General features: G+C 37.9%; 3 protein-coding genes across 5 annotated transcripts in view; 1 reads left to right on the top strand and 2 right to left on the bottom strand.

Annotated features, from left to right (window-relative positions):
- Positions 1–1,893, bottom strand: part of LOC136262536 (uncharacterized) — a 39,959-nt gene extending 38,066 nt beyond the window's left edge. For both annotated transcript variants that reach the window (XM_066056851.1, XM_066056843.1), the window contains exons 1-2: positions 1,534–1,893; positions 466–762 (exon numbers count right to left, since the gene is read on the bottom strand). In XM_066056851.1, the coding sequence (XP_065912923.1) occupies positions 466–762; positions 1,534–1,825 (589 nt within the window). In that variant the 5' untranslated portion in view covers positions 1,826–1,893. The remainder of the gene's footprint in view (positions 1–465; positions 763–1,533) is intronic.
- Positions 1,894–1,959: 66 nt separating this feature from the next.
- Positions 1,960–7,530, top strand: LOC136262527 (uncharacterized). Its single transcript, XM_066056831.1, has 8 exons — positions 1,960–2,195; positions 2,499–2,804; positions 3,541–3,822; positions 4,369–4,605; positions 4,717–4,977; positions 5,653–5,732; positions 5,929–6,302; positions 6,591–7,530. Exons 1-8 carry the CDS (start codon positions 2,126–2,128, stop codon positions 7,303–7,305), a joined length of 2,325 nt encoding a protein of 774 aa, XP_065912903.1. The 5' UTR covers positions 1,960–2,125; the 3' UTR covers positions 7,306–7,530.
- A 5,626-nt stretch (positions 7,531–13,156) lies between these two features.
- The window catches only part of LOC136262502 (uncharacterized), a 34,374-nt gene continuing 26,123 nt past the window's right edge, over positions 13,157–21,407 (bottom strand). For both annotated transcript variants that reach the window (XM_066056807.1, XM_066056800.1), the window contains exons 14-15: positions 17,167–17,232; positions 13,157–15,389 (exon numbers count right to left, since the gene is read on the bottom strand). In XM_066056807.1, the coding sequence (XP_065912879.1) occupies positions 13,468–15,389; positions 17,167–17,232 (1,988 nt within the window). In that variant the 3' untranslated portion in view covers positions 13,157–13,467. The remainder of the gene's footprint in view (positions 15,390–17,166; positions 17,233–21,407) is intronic.

Here is a 21,407-nt window from a genome sequence, read left to right as displayed (position 1 = left end):
AGGCTAACTACAACTAATGAAACCTATGACTTGTCACAAGGATGTCAACAGCAGCTGCTACAAGAAGCAACAAAATGTTTCAGCCAGTTCACAAAGAAATAAATGCTGGAACATTGGAACATCTATACAGATAAATACAATACATTGTACTATTAGATTATGGGACAGAATCAGTGTAGCTAGTACATAATAATGCATTTTATATGAATGTAAAGCAATGTTGTAACATTTCTGTCTGAAATACTCAATAATATTTCTTCAGAAAGGAAAAACAAGTAAGCCACAAAGCCAGGCTTTTGAGGCTTGCAAATATAAAATTAATATACACACATACACAGCCAAGCCATGAAAAAAGGTGCAGCACACAAATTGTATAGGATGAAAAGTTGTGAAATGGTGGTAGTCAAACTGTACCCTTTAGTCATATATAGCTTGGCTCTTTTTGAATGGATTATTAACACTTACCTGTACAAGGTGGCAATGAATGAAAATTAAAGTAAAATTTTCCTGTTTTAACAACTATATTGTCTCGGCAAATCACGCACTGGAGTGAATATGATGAAGAAATGTTCATACTTGAAATGCGAAAGTTGCAATGGTTTGAATTTATGTTACATGGCACAAGCCTATCATCTCGTAATAGTTCACAAGGATGACTAAAATAACTTCCATTGACAAACAGTTCATGAGTAAACAAAACTTGTTGATTTATTAGTTGACACAGATGAAGAACACCAAGACCTTCCTCACAGACTGGATTTCCTACATGTATTAAATACATACATATAGTAACTTTTGCAATAAAGTCAGCCATCATGACTATAGCTATGTACAGTAACTATATTTAGCACTTAGCAATGAAAGGTTTTTAAAATGTGATTGCATAGTGACTTATTTTGATTCTTATTTTCCCACACTCGTGTATAATTTTTTCTTAGCTATGTATTCCCAAACCAAACACATCAAAGCATGCAGTGATTTAAAATGTGGCTAGCTTTAAAATAAGGTGCCACATAGACTTTTGTACCCAGAACTCTGGTTCAATGCCAGATGGGGCTAATCAATTAGAGGCTAAGCACCCGTACTTTTCTTATATTTTCTAATCAATAAGCCCCTGCACTGAAATAGAGGTCAGGCCACACGAGACTATAGGCGTCACGCAGCGTGGCCAGTCCACTCTTTTCTCCGTCACGGCGCTTTAATATCGATTAGAAATCATAAGCGCCAACTCTAGAGTAGGCGCTTATTATTCCCGATCGATAAGCGCTGTGAAGGAGAAAAAGTAGCCTGACCCTAAACTTTGTCAGGCCAAGATCAATTTATAAACTCATGAAAGTAAGCACATTTTATTAGCATTTATTACAACTAGTGCGTAGTCTCGCGTGCCTTGTAATACAAGGCACGCGAGACTACGCACTAGTAATCCATAAACCCTGTAGCTCTAGCTACGTAGCTATTAACTCAATTATCTACCACCCCGCTACCATAGCTACAATGTAACTACCTCAGTAGAGTCACGTGGCTAAAACTCACCATTTGGTAGCACCAACGCATCTTTCACAGTGGAGTTATCAGATACATTCTTGCAGTAATAGTTGCCACAACTGGTGCTATTTAGATTAACGGCCAGATTGTTTGCACTACCGACGTATCGATCTTGTTTACCTCTAATGTACCACTCTACAGTAGAAGGACCTTCACAAGATAGTCGCAGTATTTCATCGTCATGTATGAGTACTTTCACATTCTCGCTACAGTTGGAGGGTAAACATAAGTTGAAAATCCCCAGAAGCATCGATATAAACAACAAAAACCTTCCCGACATTTTCTGCTGTGTGAGCAGCTATGGTGACTTGGTGCCGCGCCACCGTCCGCGGTTAAAACTACGTACGGCTTGACTATACGTATGAACATCACGTGAAGATTCTGGCGAAAGGTATAAAACAGCAATACCACGTGACGTATGTGATTCACCTGGTGAATTGAGATAGATTTTCAGTGCAGACATTGCAGCTACTGTTCGTGTATAGCTACAAGTTACCGCTGCGTTTTGGATTAAAGAAAGCTCAGTACCTGTGTAGCTAGTTCTGCTACTCAAACGAACTATACATAGAAAGTAGCCACGATGATTATTTCTGAACGACATGTGCTGCTGTTGATAACTGTCAGTGTTTTCTTTATGGCTGATGAGCAAGGTTCAAGGCATAGCTAGCTACATAGCTACCACAGTATAGCTTGCTAGCCATGCATCCAGTGGCTAGCTTATATTTTCTGCAAACATTTTTTTTTCAATTCAGTAGTGCCATGCTGCTATATATAGCTAGCCAGAATAGCTGTTTGCATCAATAGTAGCTATGCTTACCATAACTGTAGCTCAAGTACTGTACAATTATTGCTATAGACTGTACTGCATTGCAATTCTAAAATTGGTAGCTATGTATGTAGCTGACAGGTTGTTGCCGATTAATACATGTATGAATATAATTTGTTGTACATAGATTATGTCTTGGGGAAAGTTGTGTCATTGCCCCATGTTCACTATGTGTTGGAAGGAGATCAAGGTTCATTACGATGTCAGAACAGAAGCGAAGATGAGCTTGTGTTCTACAACTTCATATGGGATGCTAACTGGTACAAGCTGTTCCCAAATGGAAGCACATTTCAGTATGGAGAAACTGGTCCAATACATGTCATTGGTTACGCTCTGTTTTTTTATCCGACCGTAAGGCCAGAAGATCAAGGACAGTATTACTGTTGCCAACCAAATGGACCTTGTAGTAGTTCCAGTAATGTAACTAGAGCAGGTATGTTACACACATCATGATGTTAAGATAAGCTACATACGTCACTATGTATTGTACTTTTCGTAAGCTGCATCAGATGTACTAGTCTTAATAGGGATTGGAAATGGCATCATGTACCAGAAATAACCTTATTTTCAATGAAGAGTGGATCTGTAATATTTCTGTTACATACTAACCTTGATGGAGTTTTACAGGGTTTGCAAGTGTACGTAGTTTAGAACCTTTCAGAGAAGTTACTAGCTGTTCAGCATTAGATTAAAGCTTGGTACATAATAGCTGCACTACTGTGCCAAGTTACAAAAAGAGAGCCAGTGACAACTGTATAACAACACTGAGCAAAAGTGTACATAAACTAGCGGTGTGGCTTATAAACCATTCTCCTCAGTTCTAATGACCTACAAAATTTTAAGAATTTTTACAGAAGTGTTCTTTGTTGTAGAACCGAAACACCATAATACAAGTTCTCTGTAAAGCAATGGCTTCCACTAAAACCAGTTGGTATTGCTCAACGTTACAGAGCTTTCATATTGCACTACTAATCTCACAGTATGAAGAAATATTCATTCTGTGCTTTACAAAGCGGTATATGAAATACTCTTATATCTAACCAATTATATATAGGACACCATGCTATTTCCAATCCTTATTAAGAGTTATATATTTATATGCTGTACATGTATGAGAAGATCTATTATTGAGTGTTAATGTACATACTAGCTTTATACCCTATGTGTAGTTGCTCCTGTTTTTGAAGTCATCAACTCTGACTACTATGGATTAGTTGGGTTCAATATTACTATGGTGTGTAGGATAATATTTCACGGATCACCATTAGCAACATTTGGCTGGAGAAAGAATGGACAGTGGCTCCGCGATGATGACGACCATGTCACTTTTAACAGCACACACTTTTCTCTAACATTAATAGATCTTTCTATGAAAGACAGTGGCAATTACAGATGTGCTAGTGAAGGAGTACCACTGCTGATTACAAGGAGTGTCAATCTTCATGTACAAGGTTATTATTCTTGCAAAGGGAATGATTACAGGCTTGGCCCTTCTTCTTGTTGTTGTTGTTGCTCTTAATGTGAATGGTAGTAGGGTATTCCTTGAGGTAAATATTTGGCTCCTGTCTATTCATCAATTACATTGGTACCTATTGACACATTAGTACTCTTGGAGACTAAGGCTAAGTCTACATACATACTTTAAATTGTCTACACAGCAATTCATTATTATAGGGGAATACTTACCTATTCTATTTGGCATACCCAACTTGTTGTTGTTTGTGAGAGAGTTATACTGTCACTTTGGTGACTTCTGCAGCAAGGATGTATTGGGTTCTGTTTAAAAACAATCATGCAGTGAATATGGCTATACTATTATATTCATATTCAGTGTAGTCCCCATATAGCTACACTGTAAATTCAGCAGTATGAAGTTCATACTAATGGTGGTCACCTAGTAGGATGTACATACGTCTGACCACAGGTACCATGCCATTTGTATAAACTTCATATTTCTGAATTTACAATGTGCATGTATTTTATTTGCCACATTACAGTTCCTCCTCAAATCATGATGTATGGACCAGCCACAGCAATATTAGGGACCATCATCTCAATAAACTGTACTGTTATACAAGGACAACCTGGTATTCATATTGTTACTCCATCGGGATATACCGTTGATAGCACTGAAATCACTTTTAATGCTACCCTGGATGATATGGGCAACTACACCTGTGTTGCTACTACCTCGGGAACCACTGTGACAAAGTTCCATACTTTAATTGTTCATGGTATGTATGATGCAGATCACAGATACTCTCATAGTCTTACATACTGTACAGTTTTTTTGTTGTTTTTTTTCATTTTGTGACATTTGATGCAAATTCTTGTTAAATGTACAGCTCCCCCATGGTCAGTATCATCAAGACAGTCAATAACAATACCAGCTGGGGCTGATGTCATACTACCCTGTATCATTGAGAGTGCCAATCCAGCTCCACTCTACAACTGGCAACACCTACCACCAAATGACAGCATACCACAAAAAGAATTCCACCAATTGGATAATGGATCATTATTACTAACTGATGTCCATGTACCTGGGATATTCAAGTGTACTGCATGGAATGAATATGGCACAAGCACACAAATAATATATTTATGTTAGTGTATTATGTCCTTATATGTCAATTTGTGCACAGTTTATCACAAAAATATAGTGGCTTCTTAAATCATCAAAGAAGCCTTATTTGTTATTGAGGGATGGATTCCAGGAAGATGATGTAATTATGAATATCATCATTTAAGCAACCTGATAATTTATTATTATTGCTATACAGTAGATGCAACAAGGAATCACTAAGTACAGCTACTGTAACAATAATCTGCATATATAATCACCACTCTTAGTACTGTCTGCTAACTTTACTGAATTGTATAGCTGTAAGGTGACACTATAGAACATCATGATGTAGCTAATAATAGAATACCTGCTGTTCACAACATTCATAAGATGCTACATTTCTTTGTACTGTATCTAACAAGCTGTCTTCACTCACTATGACTGTGAGAAAATATGTACATACAGTAGCTACATGTTTGCTATAATATCACATGGGTGTGGAGCTATCTTGATACACTACAAACTGAAGTCAACAAAATTTTCTGGAAACCACAGCATTGAATTTAAAACATAATAGTTATGTGTTAATACTGTTAGCTATTCCACTACTGACACTGTTTTGTTTGCAGCCTAGAGTGTATAGTATGATTGTTAATATCTGTAAATTATTCTTGTAAATAGTTCTGTTTTTTGTTTTTTTTGTACTATACTGTAGATGTGGATGGTGGCAGCACAACTGAAAGCAATAAAATCATTAACTTTTTAGTTTCAGACTTTAATAATCGATGCATTGAGGTAATTGACTGAACATAGATTCGTGTACTTTGACATACAGGTACCATATCACTCATGCACATGCCATATATGTTGTATAGTTAATTTACTATTCCACATGACAAATTGTTTAAATACATACAGCACATTATTGGCAATGTAGACACTAGCCTATAATTATATAACACAATTCTTGTATGTGTTCTTCTATTAACAGAATTTCTCATCTAACCTTTCTGTTGCATTTCAAGATTACATACAAGAAATTTGTGGATGTAAAGTTAAAATTCCCACCAGATACTTTAAATGTATTAATAAGAAGCTGGCAGTTTACAGTATTGAACTAGTAGACCAGATACTGCGCTACATTGTCTCCCTTTTAATGGATAGCACAGTGACTGGAAGTATTGACCTTGGAATAGCTTTACTGTCTGCATGCAACCAATCTTGTGATGGACAACTTCAAGATTTCAAAGAGCCTGATCACAAAGGCAGCAATGATTATACCCACAAACTTGCAATAGTTTCTGTGTTATCAGCAGTGTTACCAGTAATTTTTATAGCAGTACTTACATTTTATTGTACATACAGGTACGTATGTGACTACAGATATTGTATACATGTATGTGTGCGTCTGTCCATCTACAGGGTGTATGTGTCAATGTTTGCTTGTACGTGGCCTACTATGTGATTCTGAGAATATTGTTTCACACACTACAAATATCCTTATTAATTTTCTTGTTCACCTTATCATTATACTGTACATGAAGAACTTCAAGAATTACATACTGTCCTGTACATGCATGTATACATGAATGGATTACTGTTGTTCACTCATACCATGTATATAATTATTATGCTGAAATGCTGCTCATTTAGAAGAAAGAAGAAAATGGATACCTCAGTATGTGGTTGTGTTAGACAAAGAAAAGCATCTGACTCATCACAAGCAGATGCTCTTGAGGAAATGGAGGTAGCAGGAGATGATGCAGAAATTACTTCAAGTGTAGTCCCTCAGTCACCAACTGGCCCAGACTTTGATGATATATTCCATCCTGTTCCACAAGCTGATGATGAAAGTGTCCTACAAACCAACCCCAATGATTACAGCAGTGTAAGTTGTGTACCAAAAGAAGCAGTGTCATCAACTCCAGGAGTGATGTGTGACAAAACTGGTGGAAAAAGAAGGTGCAATGAAGCATTCTCTGCACATTTTAGAGGTAACTATGATGTGGAACAACCTGTGGCTACCACAGATGATTATCATTACGTAAAAGAACCAGCTGTTAGTAATCAGATTTTAACAGAAAATGAGTATAACAAACTGTCTAATACAGGCCTAGAGTGTACTGTTGTAAGTTTACCAGTTACATGTTCGGCTGAAGAAACCAAACCCGACCAAAGAAGTGCTGCAACATCTTACATTTTTACTGAGAATAGCATGAGAATAGTCAAGGACAGTAAAAGCTTAACAGCTATTATACCACCATTATCACTGATGGTTGCCAATAATGGAACAGATTATGATGATGTGGATATTGTTCCTTCAAAGGATCATGTATCATATGTTGATATAGTTAGACGAAAACAGTAAACAAGACGTTGTCTAAGAATTGTGACATAGTGTACAGGGGTGTACGTAAATGTAGCATGCATATTTACTGTATGAACCCATTTTGTAACTTTATCAAATTTTTGTAGTAAAGGTGATTATATATGTTTATCTTATAGGAGTTAACAAACACCCTTTGTGTGTTTTTTTACATTTTGTATCTAGCACTTTCAAGTGGGATTTTAAACTTTGTTACAAGTCTATCTATTTCATGTAAAGGACTGTGTTCTTGTATTAACTTTTCCCAGCCCAGGGTATTTAGGATCACTATAATGTCCCTCATGAGGGTAAGGTCTGACCAGCCTAGTCTTGATTTTATGCAGTCACTAACGTTTCTGCAGATATCTTCATAGTGAGTCAAGTAATATTCTTTCACTTGTGTGAAATATTTTACTTCTTGTGACTGGTACAAAACTTTATTATACTCATTTGTAAACTTTTTAAGTGTTGCATTGTAGGTTGACCATTGTTCCAGGGGTTTAGAAGCAAGAGTTTCTGTTTCACATAGGGTTTTCAATAGACTCATAAGTGTACGTTTAATACACAACGGTTTTGCTAAATAATCATAAATTAGAAGATTGAATACATACATATGTAATACGTTATTTTTATTTCTACTGATCACTGTTGGGTCACTTGGGTGACTAATGGATAATTATACAGACAAAATGTGGCAAGCATGACAACATTTAATGGTACCTTCTGCCACATACACTGTTTACTAATTTTTTTTGCTCATGCTGTTTTGTAGATAAACTGTCCTTGCCTGCCTCTCCATAGTAATCAAAGAGTAAAAATATCAACAAAGATTCTGACAAATTACACATCACATTTCACAAAATCATAAATTAGTCTCCTGTGCCTCTTGAGAAGAAAATGCCACAAATATACAACTAGATTATACTTACAACTTGAAAGTGCCTAGAATGACAAAGTGCAAAAGGAAACAGATACAGATCATATGCATACAATGATGAAGTGCCACTTACACAAATCTTCATGCACACTGACCATATTATACTCTACTCAAGAATGCTGAATTAACATTCATTTCATTTTTATCAGTATACAGTGCATATGGTGTCTCTAATTTACTTTATGCTGGTGCATAGCTTAATAATAGAGAAGGAAAGTACCTAATGCAATGGGATCTCTACAAATGATTCTGAATAATTCGAACAGAAGTTTGTTTTAATCATCAAATTTCCTTGTTGGGCCAGTGTGAACATTTTGATGGAATGTTACATTGCACATACGTCAACAAACATGCAATATGTATGTAGGTACAGTATGATATAGCTTGTGATTGTGTTGGTCACGGCAATGTATTTAATTACTTGCATGTGTATCAGAAGTTGAGTGTTATTATTATTACATTAGATGGTTAAAATTGACATGAGGAATTGTCTCAACAAACTTATTGTATTTATCTATTGCATTCTCTGAATTGTATGGATGATTGTCAGTCACTTTTGGCTCTGGTTTGACCTGATAGAAAAAGTTATTTCTGCAGCAACTCTGCTGCTGCTGCTGCTGCTGCTGCTGCTGCTGCTGCTGCTGCTGCTGCTGCTGCTGCTGCTGCTGCTGCTGCTGCTGCTGCTGCTGCTGCTGCTGCTGCTGCTGCTGCTGCTGCTGCTGCTGCTGCTGCTGCTGCTGCTGCTGCTGCTGCTGCTGCTGCTGCTGCTGCTGCTGCTGCTGCTGCTGCTGCTGCTGCTGCTGCTGCTGCTGCTGCTGCTGCTGCTGCTGCTGCTGCTGCTGCTGCTGCTGCTGCTGCTGCTGCTGCTGCTGCTGCTGCTGCTGCTGCTGCTGCTGCTGCTGCTGCTGCTGCTGCTGCTGCTGCTGCTGCTGCTGCTGCTGCTGCTGCTGCTGCTGCTGCTGCTGCTGCTGCTGCTGCTGCTGCTGCTGCTGCTGCTGCTGCTGCTGCTGCTGCTGCTGCTGCTGCTGCTGCTGCTGCTGCTGCTGCTGCTGCTGCTGCTGCTGCTGCTGCTGCTGCTGCTGCTGCTGCTGCTGCTGCTGCTGCTGCTGCTGCTGCTGCTGCTGCTGCTGCTGCTGCTGCTGCTGCTGCTGCTGCTGCTGCTGCTGCTGCTGCTGCTGCTGCTGCTGCTGCTGCTGCTGCTGCTGCTGCTGCTGCTGCTGCTGCTGCTGCTGCTGCTGCTGCTGCTGCTGCTGCTGCTGCTGCTGCTGCTGCTGCTGCTGCTGCTGCTGCTATGGGATTGTGGGTTGTCAACCAACTACTGTCAGTGGCGTAGCCAAACCCGGGCAAGCCAGGGCATTGCCCGGGCATCAGACTTCTTTGCCCCACCATCAGCTCCTAGAGTAATTATAAAGACGTGGGCTGGATAGCTCGAGATTTTGCTAATGTTACTTAACTAGTCACTGTACAAGAATAAGTATAGCACAACTTATACAACACTCACCGTGCCATTTTCGCCGATGGTTTCCTTCTTTTTGGCTAAACAGAGATGGGGTTATCCAAGGGATTTTCCCTCCGAGTAACTTGATTGTGCACAAATAGAGGAGGCAATAAATAGAAGCAAGATCACGTGATTACAAAAAACTGCGCAGCATTGTGGCAAGGAGTCAAGGACAAAGAATTGGTTTCACTATAGTGGGCTGGACGGTTTACATTTGGATTAAGTAATCACGGTAGCTATTGGTGTGGTCAAAACTCGGGAGGCAAAGCAGTCTAGAGGTATTTGTGAAATTAGCACCCATCTATCCGTGTGGATACTGCTCAGTTCAAACGGTATGGAGTACTTGTTCAGTCAGCAATTCTTTTCTTTTTGTTTCCACTTTTCTAGGCTAATAACTGTAGTGGCAGAGCATTAGTCATCACGTGATAGAGCGCCTCATGCTTTAATTCAAGAATCTTAGTAGTCTGGTATTAAGACACATGTAGCTAGATGTATGTAATGTGTTAGAAGGCCAATAGCTAGCTAGGCGTTCGCTTCTATTAGGCTGATATTAGTCATCTTGCATACAGTAGTGTAGGATGATACATAATGCATTTTAAAAATGTTATATTGATGTCCATATGAAGATGGGCATTTGTATGTGTGTTACATAGGAAATGGCTTGCCCACCCATTGCCCAGGCATGGCGAAAAGTCTAGCTACGCCACTGACTACTGTAACAATAGAGTTTAATGTTCCAGACTGGCAGTAGAAGGCAGGTTGAAAACATTAAAGGATGTGCGACCCTTGCTGTAGAGTCACTTGAAAAATATCACTCAATAATGCTCATCTGGATGTTACCATGAATGGGTTTCTGACTTTTGGGGTCAGAGAAATGCTTTATTGATGTCACTCAATCCTTTTATTCTGTGAATGCTATCCCAGTAGGGATCTGTGAGAAGGCTTAAATACAGTGAGTCAGCAACATTATAACTAAAACGTGAAGAATGATCCCAGACCCAGTGGTAACTTGATCCCCAGCAGCATGCAGTCTAGGCATATGCATGTGCTTTTGCTGCTTCTAATCTAATAAGTGTTCATCACAGCAGTATGTTGCCTGCAGGAAACATGAAAACACTAAATGCCAAGCTTATGGCTAATGAATTCATAAGGTGGGATTTACATTCACTACTCTTGTGTTTTTTTTAACCACTGGGGTCTGACTCACGAAGCCACTGTTTTATAAATGTTTGTCTTCTTTCTTTTCACAAAGTGGGGCAAAATCATTCCGTTACTCTACGCTGGCTTCATTGCTGCCTCTCATTCTCGTTGCTTCATTCTATCATTGCCTTTATTTGTGGTGCTTAGTCACCATCTGGTCACTGTGACAGAGCTCCTCCGATCCAATGGAAGAGTCTTATTTCATGGACTAATGTATTTTTAATTATAGGCATTTTGATCTTGTGTAGGTACTATAACAGTAGTATGATTTGAATCACAAATGATGACTAATGGTTTGTTTGTTTGGTATGATTCTCTAAGGAAATAGTAAAATGACAATTCTTCAATCCCTACTAAAGAGTGTGCTCTAAGAATATCAGTTGATAGGCACATAACGTACATGACAATTAACACATACACTATAAATATACTGTTGGCTAGGCCAGCACATCATTATTATTATTTTTCTACTCTGTACTGTTTTTGATGGTTGTCTTGAGTGTGTTGTGGACCTGAGCAGTCATCTACTGCTGGTGGCCTGATACTATAAATACACAGCCAGATATAAACTAATTCTTTTTTCAGTTACAGTAGATATCTTGTCATTTTCACTTCCTTAACACTTAGTCTATCAGCTTTCATGAATATAGTGACTAGAGTAAGTGCATTCAGCTTATATGTCATAACTCTTTAAGTTAAAACACTGGTACAAAGATTCCACTGGTACTGTACATGTACATACAAACTACATAATTATAATCATTAAGAACAACTTTTGTCTATTATTGTTCCAGTATTATGCGATGGCAGAAGTTATGCTGGCATAAAACATGCAAGGTTTTTAATTGTGACCAGAATTTGGAAAATCATTCTTAATGTCACATTTTACAATTGGAATATTTAGGTATTACAAACTTCTACTCAGCTTTACAGTGATTAGAATCATTAGTCAGTACCCTAAATTATGTGAAATATAACAGGGCTTTAGTGGTGACACATATAAGTATAGAATTCTATGTATTTACACATGTGCATGACATTAAGACTGATTTTACAAAATCAGGTCACAATTATATATATTGATACATGCACATAGCTAATTAAGGAGGTATTTGAATAATCAATTACAGTAGCATTAGGGTATATGTTAGCTGTCATGATAATATCTGTCTGTTCAGAAATGATTTCTTTTATAATTGCTTCATGTGTGATACCATGCAGAGTTTTAATGTTGAAGTTATTCTAAAACTAATTACCATAGGCTTAGGAAGAGGTTCTAAAACTCCTTTATCACATTAATGGGTTGTAAACCATGCACTCTTCTAAAATCAACTATATATATATAGCTATATCTATATAGTTGACTACACTACTCTTAGCGTTATACTGTACACTTGTAGCTACCATCAAATAAAATAAAATAAAGGTTTACACAAGAATTGAAAAATAAAAATGAGTAACAAGATTTTCCATTCCATAACAACCATCTTTTGACACTCACTTCATTAAAACACACCTTATGTAGCTAAAGTCTTTGAACAGGCTGTAGGACCAGGTGTCCTACAGACCTTCAGCACTTGTGCTGTAAAGCATTAATAAATAAATAAATAAATAAAATAAATAAAAAAAGTTGATAGTGGGATGGATTCGGGAGTAATGCAGTACTTTTCAGCTAAATTTGTTATGATTTAGCTTCATCAAATAGTTGTGAAACTTGAGCCAAAATTCATGTGACATTCTACATCCCAGTCACCACTGTAATTCCATCTTCTAGATAGAGTGTAGCCACTGTAGCTGCCTTTGCTGATTCTAAATAATAAAATGCATGGATAAGCTTGTCGAATTTTGTTTGATTTTGGTCTTTCCAATATTGAACTTTTTTCTACAACTAGGCACTGCGCCTCCAGACCTCACCATCTGAGATCTCTGGAAATCTCTTCATTAATTCCTAGGATCATCCTTGGCAAACATAAACCAATTGTTATTTTATGAAGTGCCTATTGAGCCATATTTTTGTACAAGACTAACCAGAACAATTTTTTATGTTCCCACTGTCAGTCCACATGCCCATGCATGTTCCCATATGACTGTCATTGGCTAGACACAATATTGTATAGCTGCTGTAATAATTTAATAATACTTACAAGTATTATGTAATTTAGCTATGGCAGCTACAGTTAGTATGTACTGTATATAGTGTAGTATTTACTGTACATAATTATAATTCTGAAAATGTCATTATGTGCATACAGTATATTATATACATACATTTTCATACTTATTGCACAATTACTAATGTAAAATGTACATGTGGTAAGACTCTTGACATCTCCATACACAATAATACATACAAATATGTCATAGTAAATTGTCAAACAAAACAATCTGTGCATAGCTAACTACCGAATCTTTCTGTTTTACTCGAGCCTTTCTATTTACTAAAACACATGCACACAATCTAATGAAGTTATTAACACTACTACATACATTTGTGGGTACCCTAATATAAGTCACACATAGCTGCACATATTTACATAGGAGTGCAATCCTGCGGTTGCATTCCATGCTTTTTTAGCAGGGTACTATAATGTACATATATGGGAGCAACTTCCTGTTGTACAACATATCGAACTGGCTCCAAGGATTGTCGGTCTTCGTCACACTCTAGGGAACTGTAATATTGATAGACTCTCTGTAAATTGGTGGATCCACTTTCTAGTGCACTGTTTATGTGTTTCAGTTCCCTGATGAATAATGCAATGCGAGATAATGACTGTAAAGTCAAATAACTGTATGGTGCTGTCATCATTATCAATTGCTCACACTGCGATTTTATGAAGAGCTTCAATTTGCCACTGCAACTTGGAATAACAGCCTGGATTAATTCAACTGCTTTTTTAGCTAACAAGTGAAGTGGATAATTTCTGCAGAAATCTTCTACAATTTTGATGATGTGATCATAGTTCTTTTCATGGAGCGACTCCTGAATTTTGTGGCTAATTTCTCTACTTATATTGTGGGAATTCCTTAATATAGAACGACATTCATTAACAAGAGAGCTGATTTGTGTAAGTAATGAGGGAAATAACATTGTAATAGATGTATCTTGTGAGTGTAAGATACCCATTTCAATGAACTGTAGGGTTAGTGCAGCAAAATGGGGAAAAATTATTGCTTGCATGTTAATCATTCTGAAGTCCATAGGCAAGTAACAGCTTTCAAGTTCAGTTGCTCTCTCTTTCAAAAATTCTCTTGGAGGTGCTGATAATGATCTACGTAAATTGCAGAGTTTATAAAATGATTCAGTTAGTTCAACCTCAACTGCTTGATAGGTATTTAAGCCCATCACAGGTGAGAGAGCATAAACTTCCATGCCTTCCATATTTTGTATGATATAGTGACTGATAACAGCATGAACCTCCACACACTTTTGTTTATAACCATGAGGAGGAATTATGTTGTCACTAAACCGCAAAAGGCCATAAATCCACAAATCTTTAACAGCAGTTCTTGCCTCGTGTTCAGCAACTTTCCACAACGCGTGTAAGACTGCCCTTGATAGTGAGGTACCAATCCCTGTATATAATATCAATGTCTTCAATTTATCTGATGATTTTTTTGACAGCAAATTCAATGTAGCTTGCATGCAAACTTGTACTGCATACTTACGACTTTTAATAGTAATGTTGTGGCTTTTAGTAATGTTGTTACTATCAAAAGCAGTCAGACCTCTATTACGTAAATCAGTCTGGACATGTTGAATAGATTCATGATAATTGTAATCCCTTAGATTGTGACGCAGTTGTCCTCTTATAAGGGAGAGAAGCAGTGGCCACAGGTGGACATCTTGAGCCAATTCATTGAGTAAGCTTACATCCTCTTGTGACAGCTGACTAATATCAATTGTTTGACTGGTCAGTAAAGAAATAGCTTCACTTTGCTCCATTGGACCTACGGTAACTACATGTTTGGTAGGTAAGTATTGTTCAATATTGTTCATCCTGGTAGTGAGGACTATTTTACAGCTACTAAATGCCTTCACTATTGGCTCAGCATCTTCAACATGCCACACATCGTCAACAATGACAAGAAGGTTCTTGCACAGGCAATTTGTAAGCTGATTAATTTTCTGCTCTGCAACATTAGCATCACATTCTTTATCAGTTAAAAGATAGTATAATCCTTTTAGTTTTGTACTGGGGTCATTAGCTTGTGGTCCAAGCTCTATAAACACAAAGCCATCTGTAAAGTGTTCCTTTATTACAGGATGGTGGCACAATGCAGTGACTATAGAAGTCTTGCCGAATCCTGGTGCTCCGGTAACTGTTAGACTAGTTTCATAGCTATTAGGGACAATGGTGGATTGACATAACATCTTGACCATTTCATTCAATAAATCTTGGCGACACACATAGTTGCTGGGTAGAGTTGGTGGTGGTGGACGTTTTACATCTAGAGTGGAAAGGTGTTACAGTTTTGCCAGACAGTAACATTATACATGCTTATTGCTTAAGCATATGTTCAACAGTTATTAATTGTGTAAAAACTTGAGTTACACTGGGCATGAGAATGTGCAAAAGTAAAGTAACAGTAAATGTGATTTATAATCACTACTGCATGGTGCTAGTACATCACTGCATACAAGATATTAATTTTATAGTAGCTGTATGAGCTCACTATAATAAGTAACTATTTCTGTGTTAGGCTATCAATTATTCTGTACTAAGTAAAGTAGGTAGGACTATTAGTTACTAATATAGTAGTCTTAGACATGTCATTCCATGGTCTACTCAATGGCTGAAATGTGGTGGGTAAAAACACACATTCACACATCACTCACATGATTACTTTTCATCATAGAATACAGTTTAGTGACAATCAACTAGTTGAAACTTAGCAACTACATTGAGCTTAGTCAGTTATACAGTGTATGGAACTGCTATTAGCTGCTTTGATTGCTGTAAATTGTTTGCTGCATAATATTACTGAGATTAGTAGCAACTGTAGATCCTTAAACTAAAGCCCACAATGCCGGTAACTAGAAGCTCTGTGTTTCTCAATGTAATGAGTCAAAGGATTTCTTAATATTATTGAACTGCCTGTACATCAAAGCCATGAGCAAACTGCTTTCCCATGGTATTTCTATCCTGGGAAGTATGTGAGAGTACCATATTTTATATAATATAAATAAGGCTGTAACAGTTGCTATTGTTCTGGCAGTCACGTGAATAAAATGAAATTTAGACAAAAAAAGGGTCCTCAAACAAAAAAAAACACACATGCAAAATATCCTTGACCGGGAATCAAACCTGGGACCTGAACCCAGAGTCATAGCCACTGTGCCACATGGCTCCCAGCTACCCACCTTCCTTAGTTTCTACCTTATATGTGTCCGAGTAGAGTAACTTGTATACTATATTGAAGACAAAGGTGAAGAAGCAACCAAAGCTGAACCCACCTAACCTAAGGTTTGCCTGTGAACTACTTGTTGCGTGCCCCTAAAGTACAAGACTCGAGGCAAACTGCTGGTTGTGTGTCCTAAAGTCAAATACTCAGGGCGTACTACTAGACTTGTGTCAACCCCTAGTTCATACATGTGTCTGATAATGAGAGAAATCTAGTGGACTGCCGGAACATATAATAGCCCTGGTAAAATATTTCCAGCTGCCGTAACAATAGCAACTTCGTATATATATTAGAGACAAGAGCAGCACTTATTTCGTGTCATATATACCTCCTTTGATTGCAAATTTAGCCTGGATGGGTGCATCATTTTAGGGGGAGTCTGTACTACCAAACTGTTTGATAATGACAGAATAATGTTCTGACAGCTATACATGACTATTAAAAGAACTATAAGGAGGTGAGTTCTCATTAGTTCTTTTACCTATTAGATGAGCATGCCTAAAGTGATATAGATCATTTTAGGCGTGTCAGGATTTGCTGATGTATACATCCTCAGCCTTTGAGCTTTGGGTGCATACAGTAAGTATATCAGCAAACTCCCTTGTAGCCATGGTTACATATCCATGGCTAATAAAATTAAAGTTCATTGTACTTGGCCTGCATAATAGCAAGTGAAAATATTCCCAAAAGATTGTATCAAGTGTGCCAGCACAATTTGAGAATGTAAAAATGTAGAAGGTTGAGTGTGCAGGGGTATACAGTATAAGTGGATACCATTACAGTTAGCAAAATACATAATGTGAGATGTACACCAGCAACTTACTTTCTTTCATCTGAAGTAGTTCATATTCAAGTTTCTTTTTAAGCTCATCTTTAGATAACTCGGCTCCTATGAACATTGTAAACATTAAAATGAACCAACAAATGAATTACATTAATTCAGATGTGTGTAAGAATTTGATTTACTATTCAGGAATGTACTATGTAACTATGTAAATGTATATCATTGTTTATTGAGATGATGTCTTTATTCCAGGAACAAGATTACATGAATACTATTTTGTTACAACTATAATTTAACATTACATGTACAGTATAATAAAAAACTCACTAACTTCACTAATGCAATTGTGATTCATGAAGCAGTAACTACCTCACAAGTAAAAGCAAATGTTCATAATATGAACTCTTGCAATTGTATCAAACAAAACAATTCAATTGCACAAATAGTTACAATGTAAGTCTGTAAATAGATACCAAAACACCCAAGTTATGAAAAAGGGTCCCTTCTCTCCCTTCCCAAAAACATGGTGAAAAATTGTGAAATCAAAGGTGGCAGCCAAGAAAATTAATGGCTGCATTGATGCTAATAATCATTTTTAATGATGCATGTTTATTAAAAATGGATTGGCATTAACATCATCTTAGCTGCCAGTTTGATGTCACAACTTTTCACCCCGGGTTTTCATGGGGCTCACAGCCTCTTTTCACAGCTTGGTTGTTTTGTGGTGTAGATATCACTTCTTATTGTAATTGCAAGCCCTGAAAGCCAGCTTATGGCAGGCTTGGTGCTTATTTTTGCTTGCATTTTTCTTTATTGTAGGTACATATACGACAAAGAACTTTGTCAATTATTTTGTCACTTATAATTTTGCTAATTATCTCATTCTATTCAGACTACAGTGCTGGTACACAGGATATTGATGCTGTATGTGGCTGGGCATATTACAGTAAAAACAGTGATATCTGGGTAACATTAAGTGCAGCTACTTGATCAGTGAGTAGGGCCATCTGTTCAGGTAAAGTTGAGAGCTCATTTTCTTGCTCTCCAATACTATCAGGGCAGCTGTTTGCAGAAACTGGCAATTCTCCATTGTAAGAAGTAAACATGCTCTTTACTTTACTTATCTACATAAAGCAGAAGTTTCACCTGAAGTACAAATTTGCATGCTAAGTGAATTGGGTAAGCCCACTAACAGCTGGTGTAGGAACAGTTGTTTACAGGTAGTCCTGGCATTGCTCCACTAAGCAGTTTCCTAAGAAAACAGATGATAAAATGAGTCATCCTAGGTCAAAGTTTTCATTAGTGGAATTCATCAAGAGAAATAAATTCCATCGGAATCATACTCTTACACAAGTGCTCCTTTGCTTTTGTATCTTCTCCAGTGCTTCACCTTCTAGGACAGTAGGTAGTTTAATGGCTTTAACTTCATCACTCCAGGCACTACAGATTTTAAATCTCTCAAACCACTTGGTAACACCTCCAGTAGAGAATGGCTTCAGAATATTGTTTCCCTGTCATTAAAATCAACCTCTGGTACCAATGTAATGATCTTAATAGCATTCACAATCAATACGACTAGTCCATAGTACGTGTTCAATCTAAAATTTTCCATGCACACATGTACTAATTATACTGCAAGTGTGTAACTATTACAACTATTTTTAATTCTTATTCTTCTGTGAGTGCTATCCCACTAGAGTCCTGTATGAAGGCTTAAAGCCTGTGATACAGGGAGTCAGAAACATGTACATAAAATGTGAAGAAAGCAGAATGTGTGTACATAAAAGCAGTTTGTTGCCATGCCTACCAGACAATCCACTGAAAATAATGAGCTGAAAATTGAATGTAAGTAGATTCATCACTGTAGGAGAGCTTTATAATGGTATAGAAGAAAAGCCATTGAGTTATAAGTTATAATGCAAAAATCAACTACCATACAGTACATATAGCCAGTACCTGATTGTTACGGTACAACGTGTTCAACTCTTAATAACGCCCAGCTCGTCCTAGGCGCATGCGTATTCAATAATACCATCACACACCCCCCCATAAAGGAGAGGGATACAACAACAAAAATGTGAGGCCTAGGTACAAGTGATTAAAAGAAGAATATAATACATAAACTCATGGGCCTAATACAGCCAAAAACACTAGCATGCAGTTTACAAAAGGTACACCATGTGAGTCAAAGTCCTCTGGACAGAGCGTCCGCCACAACATTTTGTTTTCCAGGAATGTGGGTAATATTAAGGTTGTACTCTTGTAGGATCAGGCTCCATCGTAACAAACGTTGATTATTATTCTTGACACGATTGAGGAAAACCAGAGGGTTATGATCAGTATAAATGTCTATTGGAAACTTAGCTGGCATAACATAAAACTCAAAATGCTGCAATGCTAGTATCAAGGCCAGAGCTTCCTTTTCACTAGTAGAGTAATTTCTCTGAGAACTGTTAAATTTCTGGGAAAAGTAACCGATTGGGTGTTCAAGTTTCTCAACACTATCTTGCATCAGAACAGCTCCTAGTCCCAAATCACTAGCGTCAACATGTATAAGAAACGGTTTCTCAAAGTCCGGCATGGCTAGTACAGGTGCAGTGGTGAGTAACCTTTTAACCTTGTCAAATGCTGCTTGCTGATCTTCCTTCCAGTTAAACATCTGTTTCTTCTGTAAGAGTTGTATCAAAGGCTCGGCAACAACTGCAAAGTTTTTACAAAACTTGCGATAATATCCAACCATTCCCAGAAATCTCATCAACTGACTCTTGTTGGTGGGTACAGGGAAACTAACAATGGCTTTCACCTTGGCCTGAATGGGTTGGATCTTCCCCTGACCAACAACATGTCCCAAATAAGTGACGCACGCCTGGCCAAATTCACTTTTGGCTAAATTCACTGTAAGTTGAGCTTGCCTGAGGCGGATCAGAAAAGCCTTCACTCGTTGTAGGTGTTGTTCCCATGTACTGCTAAAGATAATAATGTCATCAATATATCCCTCAACCCCCTCTAAATCAGCTATAACTCGGTGAATCATACGCTGAAAAGTAGCAGGAGCGTTCTTCATCCCAAAAGGCATTACCTTGTATTGATAAAAACCTGCTGGGGTAACAAAAGCTGATATCTCTCTAGCCCGTGGAGTCAAAGGTACCTGCCAGTATCCTTTTAGTAAGTCAAATTTACTAACATAGTTTGAACTACCAACCTTATCAATGCAGTCTTCTACTCGTGGGATAGGATAAGAGTCAGCTTTAGTTACCAGATTTACTTTACGAAAATCTGTGCAGAACCTGTAACCTCCATTACCCTTAGCAACCAGTAAACAAGGGGAGCTCCATTCACTCTGACTCGGCTCAATGATGTTATGTGCCAGCATATAATCTATTTCCTTCCTCATTGCCTCAAGTTTCACTGGGTTCACACGATATGGATGCTGCTTAATTGGGCGAGAATCCCCCACATCCACATCGTGTGATACAATAGGTGTCTGTTTTGGTACATCAGGAAATACATCTGTGAACTCCATGATCATTGAAGAAAGTTGTTCTTGTTGTGAGCAGGATAGGTGGTGTAGCTTGCTCTCAAGGTTAGCTAGCACTTCAGAATTCTTCAACTTCATGCTGTTATTTGTGATGTTGTCACATATGGATGGGCTCTCACCAACTTCTGTAACTCCTTTCTTGGCGACTAGGACTGGAGCAGGATGGTTAACTGGTCGAACACCACTCTCAGATCTCTCAATATATGGCTTCATCATATTCACATGACATAAACGCTGTGACTTTCGCCTGTCAGGAGTGTTGATAACATAGTCCACCTCATTGACTTTCTTAGCTACCGAATATGGACCAAAATACCTTGCTTGAAGAGGGTGGTTCTGAAGGGGTAACAATACAAGCACTTTGTCTCCAACACTGAAATGACGTTGCTTGGCATTCTTATCATACCACAGCTTCATCTTGGTCTGGGATGATTTCATGTTCTCTTGAGCGAGCTCACAGGCTACTGTTAGTCTATTGCGAAGATTAGACACTTGGTCTAACAAATTGAGGGGTTCTTCTTTCAGCCAGCTTTCCTTCAACACCTTAAGAGGCCCACGAACAGTACGTCCAAAAACTAATTCAAATGGGCTGAAGCCCAGTGATTCCTGAACTGCTTCACGTACTGCAAAAAGTAGCAAGTGGATTCCTTGATCCCATTGCTTCTCATATTGAAAACAATAAGCACGAATCATGTTTTTTAATGTTTGGTGAAAACGTGCAAGTGCTCCTTGTGATTGTGGA

Source organism: Dysidea avara, chromosome 1 (genome assembly GCF_963678975.1).
Source record: "Dysidea avara chromosome 1, odDysAvar1.4, whole genome shotgun sequence".
NCBI lineage: Eukaryota > Metazoa > Porifera > Demospongiae > Dictyoceratida > Dysideidae > Dysidea > Dysidea avara.
This window is presented reverse-complemented; position numbering and strand designations above follow the sequence as displayed.

Bases quoted from the DNA above. Each gene is read 5' to 3' on its own strand.
- LOC136262527 (XM_066056831.1), top strand. From the start codon at position 2,126: ATGATTATTTCTGAACGACATGTGCTGCTGTTGATAACTGTCAGTGTT. The intron at 4,978-5,652 runs GTTAGTGTATTA...ACTATACTGTAG, and splicing joins CACACAAATAATATATTTAT to ATGTGGATGGTGGCAGCACA. The intron at 5,733-5,928 runs GTAATTGACTGA...TTCTATTAACAG, and splicing joins TTAATAATCGATGCATTGAG to AATTTCTCATCTAACCTTTC.